Source organism: Pyxicephalus adspersus, chromosome 7 (genome assembly GCF_032062135.1).
Source record: "Pyxicephalus adspersus chromosome 7, UCB_Pads_2.0, whole genome shotgun sequence".
Classification (NCBI taxonomy): Eukaryota; Metazoa; Chordata; class Amphibia; order Anura; family Pyxicephalidae; genus Pyxicephalus; species Pyxicephalus adspersus.
Window position 1 is genome coordinate 5,288,204 of NC_092864.1, and position 11,733 is coordinate 5,299,936.

The 11,733-nt window shown below is 43.5% G+C and overlaps 1 protein-coding gene across 1 annotated transcript in view; it reads right to left on the reverse strand.

Annotated features, from left to right (window-relative positions):
- SEZ6L2 (seizure related 6 homolog like 2) overlaps positions 1-5,611 on the reverse strand; it is a 27,631-nt gene extending 22,020 nt beyond the window's left edge. The window contains exon 1 of the mRNA XM_072417203.1: positions 5,052-5,611. Within this exon, the coding sequence (XP_072273304.1) occupies positions 5,052-5,115 (64 nt within the window). The 5' untranslated portion in view covers positions 5,116-5,611. The remainder of the gene's footprint in view (positions 1-5,051) is intronic.
- Between the last annotated feature and the right edge of the window lie 6,122 nt (positions 5,612-11,733).

Sequence of the window (11,733 nt, forward strand, 5' to 3'; positions counted from 1 at the left end):
ACTGCCCCTGATTTGAGGGACTGTCCCTCTTCATACCTCCCCACTGTCAATGATTTGGAGGGACTGCCCCTCTTCATTCCTCCAGACTGCTCCTGATTTGGAGAGACTGTCCCTATTCATACCTCCTAATTGCACCTGATCTTCTCTTGTTTTGGTGACAACTAATATTTTGGTAAGGGTCACCAAGACAAATACAGAGTCTCCACTACGAGAACTGAGCCATAGAAAGCTGTCTCAATCCTTCCTCAATCCTTGGCTATACTGTACTTTACCAAAATCTTAACCTTAACTTGAAGCTCCATCCTATCACCGATGGTGGCTATTCCTCCAATAATGCTATCTTCTCCAATATCATTTGCTCCTAACCTGTTCCATATCATATAAACAACACAAATGTTGACCCTAACAGTCAATGTGTCAAACAATTGGTGCCGTTCAGAGCTGGACAGATACGTCACCGATACGCTTGACACATCTAGTCTCTGAAGCCCTTGGTGAGGACCACTTATGGACTTCATTCATCTCCAATTGGTGCCATTAGGAGGTTGTCATGTTGCACAAAGCAATTTGAAAAGCAAAGTAGAAGTTAGATGCACCTCACTATGACACTTTAAAATGTTGTAATTCTCCAACACTTATCTGACCTTCTGTCCAGGTCTTCTGCACAAGGCCAAGGGTCACCTTTTAAGACAACCAGTCAAAAGTAGTTCTAAGCCATATATGGTCTATAAATTGTGTTGTCGTCTTAATGTCTGAATATCATCCAAGAGCCTCAACCTACTTATGTTACCAGACACTGTTAGGTATTTATACCACGGAGAAATAAGAAGTCTTCTCCATTAGGATGAAGAACTCCAAATGAAAACTGGAGATGGGGTTCATGCAAGAAATCACCTGCTGTTAGAGAGGGTGGAGCCTCTCCGGGTGCAGGTGGATGTGCACAAAGCATGTACAAAGTATAATACACCTGAAAAAAAGACAGACCATTTTGGACCCAATAACCAAGGCAATAACTTTGTACAAGGATGCCAGGTCTCCTACATCTTTGTTCAATACAGTTGCAACCAACTGCCTAAAAAAGTCAATTTTAGTTTTTAGGTTGCAGAATTAAAATAATTTAAGATGGAATATTTGGATTCAACTCAAAGCTTGGTAATGTCCAAACTGATGGCTTGTTATTGAATGATGCACATGAACCATTGGCGGTTCACAGCTTGCTAAAGAGGGACCCTATAGAGTTCCTTCCAGGCAAATCAAGCTGAAATTAATGAGTGCCGGTGACATCCTCTCGATAGAATATATTTCCCTGATGTCATCACCATCTGCAGACCTCATAGGCTAAATGGAGGTCAACCAGAAAGTGCTGCTTATTTTTTTATAGACAAACTTCTGAGCAGCCACTTTGTTCCTTTAGGCTTTATTCATTAACGTACATGCAAGACCTAGTAACTTTATTAATGAGTAAGATGGTTGGATGATGCCAACACTTCCATAACAGGTGTTTACAGATGGTGATGTCATCACTTTATGAAAAGATGATATGTCAAACTAAGTTTGGACATGTTCTGGAGCCTGGGACAGAAAAATCATGATTTCTTGTAATGTCACCAGTTCTTGGGCAACTTGGAATTACTCCATTTTCTGTCTCCATTTTTTATATAAAAGCTTTTTGGGAGCCCTTTTGCTTCCTTACGCTTCAAGTGTAAGGTGACACACTGGGAACCTTATTAATAGGTAACTTGGTACGTGAAACCATCACTTCCCCAAAGAATGGAGCTTGGTCAAGTTAACTAGCTGGGGGCATCAAGGAGAAATGAGGCATCAGGGTGATGTCATCAGTTTTAGACCAAATGAAGCTTGGTCAAGCCTTGTAGCTTGGGATGTGACTCAAGGAAATACACTTCCTTGTGAAATTATCAGCTTTTAGAGAGCCAGTTGGCCAAATGGAGCTTGGCCAAGCCTCCTAACGTGGCACATGACTAAAGGAACCACACAACTTTTTGGTATTAGATTTGGTATCAGTTTAGGTGAGCCCATGGGTATATGAAGCTTTGTTATGGCTTTTCTCCTTGGACATGACCTCAGGAATCAGGGTTTCTTCGGATGCCACCACTTTTTAAAGAGCTGGAGCTCCATCAAGCTTTGTAGCTTGGGGCAAAACTAAAGGAACCATACTTCCTTGAGATGTCATGAGTTTTGGGGAGCTGATATGCCATATCAAGCTTAGTCAAGCATGGAAGCTTGTGGTATTACTATAGGAACCCCACTTTCTTGTGATGTCATCAGTTTCTGGAGAGCTAAATGGAGCTTGGCCAATCCTCATAACTTAGGACATGACTAAAGGAGGCATGTTTTCGTCACTTTTTGGAGAACTTTTAGGCCAAATAAGCTCAGAAAAGCCTTATTGCTTGGGACATCATGGACATCAAAGGAATCATGGTTTATGGGATACAATCACTCTTTAAAGAGCTGATAGGCTCAATGGAGCTCCATCAAGCTTTGTAGCTTGGGAAGTAACTAAAGGAACCGCACTTCCTTGTGATGTCATCAGTTTGTGGAGATCTGATAGGCCTAATGGAGCAAAACCAAACTTTGTAGCTTTGGACATGACTTTAGGAACTATACTTGTACTGTAATCCAAATGGAGCTAAGCCAAGGCTCATAACTTGGGACATGACTAAAGGAACCACACTTCCTTGTGATGTCATCAGTTTTTGGAGAGCTGAATGGAGCTTGGCCAAGCCACATAACTTGAGACATGACTAAAGGAGGCATGCTTTCATCACTTTTTGGGGAACTTTTAGGCCAAATAAGCTCAGAAAACTCTTATTGCTAGGGACATCATGGACATCAAAGGAATAATGGTTTTATGGGATACAATCACTTTTTAAAGAGCTGATAGGCTCAATGGAGCTCCATCAAGCTTTGTAGCTTGGGAATGACTATAGGAACCACACTTCCTTGTGATGTCATCAGTTTCTTGAGAGCCAATTGGCTAAATAAAGTTTGGCCAAGTCTCGTAACTTCTTACATGACTAAAGGAAGCATGCGTTTATCACTTTTAGGAGAGCTTATAGACAAAATAAGGTCAAGCCTTTTTGCTTGAGACATGACCAAAGTTATGGTTTTATGGTAAGCAATCACTTTTTGGAGAGATCTGATAGGCCCAATGGAACTCCATCAAGCTTTGTAGGCTGGGACATGACTTTTGGAACTACACTTACTTGTGCTGTCATCAGTTTTTGGAGAGTTGATATGTTGGCCAAATAGAGCTCAGCCAAGGCTCATAACTGGGAACATGACTAAAGGAAGCATGCTATCATCACTTTTTGGAGAGCTGATAGGCCAAATAAGCTCGGTAAAGCCTTATTGCTTGGGGCATGACTTCAGAAATCATGGATTCTTGGGTTGCAATCACTTTTTGGAGATCTGATAGGCCCAATGGAGCTCAGCCAAGGCTCGTAATTTAGGACATGACCAAAGGAACCATGTTGTCATCAATTTTAGAAAATCTAATTGATTAAATAGCTCAGTCAAGCCTTATGGACATGACTTGGGACTTTGGAATTGCTACTTGGGGTGCAATCACTTTTTTGAAGAGCCGATAGGCCTAATGGAGCGCCATCAAGCTTTGAAGCTTAGGACATATTCAAAGGAACCATACTTCCTTGTGATGTCATCAGTTTTGGGGTTACTGATAGGCCAAATAAGCTTGGTCAAGCCTTATTGCTTGGGACATGACTATAGGAATCTTGGTTTCTCGGGATGCAATCACGTTTTAGAGATCTGATTGTCCTAATGAAGCTCCATCAACCAATGACTAAAGGACCACACATCTTTCTGGTATCATCACTTTCTAGAGAGCCCACAGGTTGAAAAATGATTAGGGCCCGAAAATGGTGGTCTTGGCCAATCTAAGAATGCAGCTTAGCGTTTACAATATCATAAATCAATTCAACAATATCATCTTTTCGTGACCAAGTGGACTCCAAGCATGCAAAATAATAGGTTACAGGTTAACCTTACGGCATCCATTTTGCTCCATCAAAACAGCGAGCGTACAACCAGCACCCAGTGACATCATGAAAAGTAAGACCCCCTTAGTGATGTCATCCTTTCTCAGGGATCTGATAGGCCGAATGGAAGCTGGCAACACAAAATGGCCGAAAGCACGTTGCTAGCCAGGTACACCTGTTTCCTTGCCCCCCCCCCTTTCCTCAATCTATTTCTGGCCCCCCATCCCACCTCGGAGAAGAGACAGAACAGGGCGGAGGTGACACTTCTGAACACATTCATTACAACAGGGGGAATGATGGGCGCAGGAGAGAAGGGAAATGACTGAGCAATATAGAAATGATGGCTGATTGAATTATCTCCCACTGAGACGTGACAGAATGGCGACATTCTAACAGATAACCCAACTCCCAGGGGAGACAAACGCGTTACACCGTCTGCTCCTCATGTACACAAGTACCCTTTAACCCCCTCCATGCCACGCAGGCCCACAGCGCATCCTACCCCCCCCCCCCCCCCAACAGCCACATGCGTCCAACCGCGCAAAACATGCAACCACAGCCCAGCGATCTATCTACGCATAAATCTTTCTATAGAACCCATCGCCCGTTACTGCAAACCTATACGCCGCCACCGCCACCAGCAATCTATACTGCACAAAGACAAAAGACGAAGCCCGGGGCCCTTTTTTTTTTTCTATGTACGCTGCAGGCAATAAAGTCTCTGCACCTTTACGTGCTACATACACATCCTATGTACAAACATACAACCCCCGACACATCCATGGTTGGCGCATGCTTCACCTCGGCACGCCTGACTCTCAAGTGCCAATGGCAAATACATATTGCAAAAAATTCCTATGCACCAGCAGAAAATGACATGCTTTTTTTTCTTTTTGCTATGAACGTTTTGCCCCAGCGAACCTGTAAAATGGAGATGAATAAATCGGACGTGCGTGTATGGATGGAGATATGAACGCAGGGTCTGCACCCACATGCATGTAGCATTGCAGCAAATCAATGGTCTCTAGCCCTCACCTTGTACGGTAGCCAGGAGAAGCAGAGGGGAGAGAATCCGGGAGATGGGGCTGATACTGGGCATCCTGCCCTCCAGATTTACCCCAGGCAGGGCAGAGTGTGAGAAGGATGCTGTGTATCCAGGGAGACAGAAGCCCCAGCTGATGAAGGATGCTGAGACAATCACCGCCACATCCACCGCCTTATGGGAAAGGTGCAACCTTCTCCCACCTACAAGATGAAGCCCCCCCTCCCTCCCTCTCCTGTCCCCTCTGGGGGGGTAAAGCAGATGCTGGGGCAATTTAGGCTGAAGGGGTACTCCGGTGGGGTAGATGCTGCCTGCTCGGTGGGCTCTGACAGATGAAGGTGATGCTTTGCCCAGGGGCTGAATCAATATCAGTTTTAGGAGGGGAGAGGCGTGCGGTGGGGGATGGACAGGAAGCGTGCAGACAGATGGGACCCCTGCTCAGTATTGTCCCCACTGGGGACAGGGACCGGGGATTATTCCTTCTTCGTATTGAAAGATTAACGCCCTCCTTCAATCAGCTGCGGTCGCTGGGCATTTTCTTCTCGTGCACATGGGCGTTCGCACACGGAGGAGTGGTTTGTTCTTTTTTATTTTGCCTGCAACGAAAACCTAGCGGAGCAAAACTAACGTCAGCACCATGAAACACTTGTAAACCTGACATGGCTGCACTTGTGCTTAGATTGTAAGCTCTTCGGGGCAGGTCCTCTCCTCCTTCCTGTGACACTGTTTAATGTACAGTGCTGCGGAATATGTTGGCGCTATATACATCCTCTTTATTATTAATAACAATAATAATTGTTTGTATCTGTCCATCATTTGCACATTATTGTACAGCACTGCGGAATATGTTGGTGCTATATAAATCCTCTTTATTATTAATATTAATAATAATTGTTTATATCTGTCCATCATTTGCACATTTTTGTACAGCGCTGCGGAATATGTTGGTGCTATATACATCCTGTTTTTTAATAATAATAATAATAATAATAGTTGTTTGTATCTGTCCGTCATTTGCACATTATTGTACAGCACTGCGGAATATGTTGGTGCTATAAAAAACCTGTTTTTGAATAATAATAATAATAATAATAATAATTGTTTGTATCTGTCTGTCATTTGCACATTATTGTCTACTAGATTGTAAGCTCTTCGGGGCAGGGTCCTCTCCTCCTCCTGTGCCACTGTATGTATCTGTCTGTCATTTGCAATCCCTATACCTGCAAACTCCATGCAGATAGTGTCCTGGCTGGGATTTGAACCTAGGACCTAGCGCTGCAAAGGCCAGAGTGCTAACCCCTGAGCCACCGTGCCTTAAATGGACAGACTGTTTCCAGTTCTCTTGTTTTATATGATTAAATTGTGATAACAGAAAAACATTAATATAGTCTGTGGGCTTTTTTTTTTGCTCCCCCCCCCCCCCGACACAAAAATAGTCACCATCCATCCATCCAGATCTGTTACTTTTAATACCTTTTCCTGTCACAAGGTGTCCTCAGTGTTTCAGGTTGAATGACACTCAGGGCAATATTGTGAATGTAGGATGTCACAGACCCGCCCCTTAAGGTGGAGTCACCACAGTGCCCTCCAATCACAGCATACTGATGCAGAAAGCTGCTGTCATTACGTCAGGACTGAAGAGCCCCCAATGCATCACATGACCGTCCTGGAGCTTTCAGATACAATTCAATATGGGGTATATTAAAAAAGAAAACTTGGGGGTGAAGATTTGATAAGATAGCAAGCAGCTTAAGGTGCGTACACACTTCCAATTTTTATCGTTCAAAACGAACGACGAACGATCGATTGGGCAAAAATCGTTCGTAAAAAAGTAACCAACGACGCCGACGAACGAGGAAAGTCGTTGGAAACGAACGACCGGACCGGCGGATCAGATTGGACGACGATCGTTTAACATCGTTCGTGTGTACGATCGTTCGTTGATGGTTGGTCTGAGCATGTGTAATGAACGAACGTTCGTTCACTTTCCTGTCGTGCACATAGTTCCTCTATCACTCAAACGATCGTATCTATTGTGTGTACAATATCTACGAACGATCGTGTCGTTATCTCTATGTGCAGGATCGGTGCTATACGATCGTTCGTAGATATCGTGCAGGATAGTTCGTCGTTCGTTTTCCAACGATAATAATTGGAAGTGTGTACGTAGCTTTAGACTGTTCATTTTGAAATGATTGTAAATGCACCGTAATGTTCAAAAAATAATGCACCTTTGCCATTTGTTTTCATTGGGGTGCCAATGGATAGGGGAAAAGGGGCTGTGAACCCAGACCTAGGAAGCCCACATACCTATCCACCCGATTGTACAATGATCAGTCCAATATTCTGATCAGATAAAACAATCAAAGCGTGTATTAGAATGATTTTTTAATATTGAACATTGGGCTGCTGTTGAGGGACTACATGACCCAGCATATCCTGCTGACCGAGCTCACAGATCTGCCTTTATTGTATATTTCAGTATATCTGGGCATTGTAATGTACGATGTCGTATCTCGTATCTCTGGCCAAATCTTATTTTTTTTAGATTAAGTAGGAAGTGATTTTCTTTTATTATAAAAAGATGAAATGTACATTTTTATTCAAGGCCATCTCAAGATTTTGGTAGATTTTGGAGAGTTAAAGTGACCCCTCCTAACCATAAAATAAATACTTAGAATCTCACTGTAATATATTTACCTTTCCAACAGGTGAGAGTGAAATGTGGGCTGAACCAACATTTCTGGGCACCCATCCAATGTGATAGACAGAGTGACACCCCCCCCCCCCTATTGGATGTTATGGTTTCTTCCATCAACCATAAAATATTATGGCCAGTGGGAGGGACCATATCATCAGCAGGGGGGGTCACACTATGTGGTACACCTGTGAGCCCGCTCCCATCATCTCTGTGCTGAGTTCCAAGGTCTGTACACCTACTGTGCCCATTATAAGATTCTGCCATCCCTACTGGATTCCTATTCATTTTTATTAATAATTAATTGTTGTTATTATTATTATTATTATTAATAATAAACTGTATTTATATAGCGCCAGTATATTCCGCAGTCTCCCAGGCGGCCAGCAGCAGAGCTGTAAAAGATAGAAATCAAAGAAAAAAAATTGATTTCCAGCAAAGTTTGGGATAATCTTCAGTGCCAAGAGAACTGTGGGCTGTTTGGCACCCCTGGTCATGCTGGGATCTGTAGTCCCCCAGTGATGTCTCTGCCATGTGCAGTGTCCCCTCCTCTCTCTATGGTTGCTGCTGTGTCTTCCCCTCCTCTGGCTCTCTGCATTGCAGGCTTTGCTGGGAGGAGAGCATACAATCAATATTACCATCATGGCAGAATAATGAATGATAAGGGTGGTCGGTGAGACCCCCACATGTACAGGGAGCGGGGACACTGCGGGGAGGCGGAGAGGGATTATGGGAGAGAAGAATGGATGATCCCACCGCACAACAATACGATTGGATTGAATAGGAGGTTGGCATGACCCCTGTGCGAGAAGGCTTCGATTGAAGCATCCTCCTAATAATTCCAGATTAAATCTAAACTAACCTGGAACAGATATGAATCATGTGATTGGCTGCTTCCACCGAGGGCCAATCACAAAAGTGCTTTATAGACATATGCCAGTTTCCCTGTACAGTAGAGCTTAGGTATGGTAAAAAACAGAAAAAAACATTAAATTTACAGCAATATATACCTTTAATCTAAAGCTGTTCTCCTGCAGTACCTATTTATGCCACTAGTTGTCCTCAGTCTTTTGGGTTAAAAGACAGCCAGCATCATCAGCAACTCCCCAGAGCTCAGGTTGCAAAGGACCCTCCCCCAGCTTGTGATTGGTCAGCAAAAGAGGAAGCAGCGCATTTCTTTGTCACTTTGCTCCCTCCTCCAATCAGCATGCATCTCATGTCACATTACCTGATTGGCTTCTTGTGCTGCTTTTTCCTAATCCACTCTGAGCTCTGCTATAAAAACATCTAATGGGCTAAGAAAAAATTAAGGTGATGAAAAACTATCTCAGCCACGTCCATTTGCACTTTCTTATACCTGCCTGGCATTTAGCTTCAAGGAATATTGAGATATGGACTGATTTCACTTTCCACATGCTGGTTCCAGGCCATGGGCTCAGAAAGCAGCAGAGCTATTGGATCAAATTTGTTCTGGGTCAATGGCAGCAACAGGTCAGCAAAACACAGTTATTTCATCAAGGACATCCCATGGATTTGTTGTTAATAGGAATTAAAATTATAGAGGGAAACACGTGGGATAAAAATCAGAGTCACGTGACTGAAGCCAGAGGATCGGGATGACAGCCAGGAAATTGACATTTTCAGAAGGCAATGAGCAGCGCAGGACTCTGATTATAGCCAGGCAATGCTGAGATACTGCATCCGGCCAGCAGGTGGCGCTGCTCACCATGTGCAGATTAAGATCAACAGAGTGAATAAAATGATACATTGTTACAATAATTATATTGTGTGAATAAACATATCTATATATCGCACATATTCCTTGTTACCATGGATACATTTTCCTGCACTCAGCCCCCTCCTCATCCTGTGATGTCTCTTCCCAGAGCTTGAACCCAAGTTATGTGATGGATGGGATGGATGGATATGGGATGAAAAGAGTTGGGATGGATGGATGGATGGATGGATATGGGATGGTGGGACGGATGGATGAATGGATGGATATCGGTTGGATGAATGAATAGATGGATGGATAGGGGGATGGATGGAAATGGGATGGAGGGATGGATGGATGGATTGATGGATATGGGATGGATGGATGGGATACATGGACATAGGATAGATGGATGGATTGGGGGACGGATGGATGAATATGGGATGGATATGGAATGGATATGAGATGGATATGGGATGGATGAATAGATGGAGGGATGGATATGGGATGAATGCATGGGATGGATATGAGATTGATGGATGGATGGATGGATGGATATGGGATGGAGGGATTGATCAGATGGATGGATGGATGTGAGATGAATATGAGATAGATGGATATGAGATGGATGGATATGGGGTGGATGGAGGGATGGATATGGGATGGATCGGATGGATGGATGGATGGATATGGGATGAATGAATGAATGGATGGATATGGGATGGATGGATGGATGGATAGATGGATACGGGTTGGTTGGATGAATGAATAAATGGATGGATGGATATGGAATGAATGGATTTGGGAAGGATGGATATGGGGTGGAGGGATGGATATGGGATGGATCGGATGGATGGATGGATATGGGATGAATGAATGAATGGATGGATATGGGATGGATAGATGGATACGGGTTGGATGAATGAATAAATGGATGGATGGATATGGAATGAATGGATTTGGGATGGATGGATATGGGGTGGAGGGATGGATATGGGATGGAGGGATGGATATGGGATGGCTCTGATGGATGGATATTGGATCAATATGAGATAGATGGAAATTGATGGATAAATGGATGAATGGATATGGAATGGATGGATGGATATGGGTCGGAAGGAATGGATATGGGATGGATGGGATGAATGGTAGGATGGATTTGAGATGGATGGGTATGGGATGGATGAATAGATAGAGGGATGGATATGGGATGGATGAATAGATGGAGGGATGGATATGGGATGAATGCATGGGATGGATGGATATGGGATGGATATGAGATTGATAGATGGAGGGATATGGGATGGAGGGATTGATCAGATGGATGGATGGATATGGAATCGATCGGATGGATGGATATGGATTAATGGATTGATGGATATGGGATGGGTGAATGAATAGATGGACATGGGATGGATGGATAGATGGATATGGGATAGAAGGATATGGGATGGATAGATGGATGGATAGATATGGGATGGTTAGATGGATATAGGATGAATGGATGTGGGATGGATCGAAGGATATGGGATGGATTGGATGGATGGATGGATATGGCATTAATCGGATGGATGAATGGGATGGATGAATTGATGGATGAATGGGATGGATGAATGGATGGATGAATGGGATGGCTGAATGGATGGATATAGGATGGATGAATGAATGAATGAATAGATGGATTTGGGATGGATGGATGGATGGATATGGGATGGATGGATATAGGATAGATGGTTGGATTGATAGATATGGGATGGATAGGGTGGATGGATAGATGGATGGAGGTAGGGATGGATGGATGGATATGGGATGGATGGATATAGGATAGATGGTTGGATTGATGGGTATGGGATGGATGGGATAGATGGATAATGGATAAATGGTTGGATATGGGATGGATGGTTGGATTGATAGATATGGGATGGATGGATGAATATGGGATGGATGGATGGATGGATGGATCGATCGATCGATATGGGATGGATGGATGGATATTGGATGGATGGTTGGATTGATGGATATGCGATGGACGGATCAATCGATCGATCGATATGGGATGGATGAATGGGATAGATGGATATAGGATAAATGAATGGATATGGGATGGATAGATAATTATGGGATGGATGGATGGGTGGATGGATATGGGATGAATAGATATGGGATGGATGGATATAGGATAGATAATTGGATAGATAGATATGGGATGGACTGATCGATCAATCGATATGGGATGGATGGGTGGATGGATATGGGATGAATA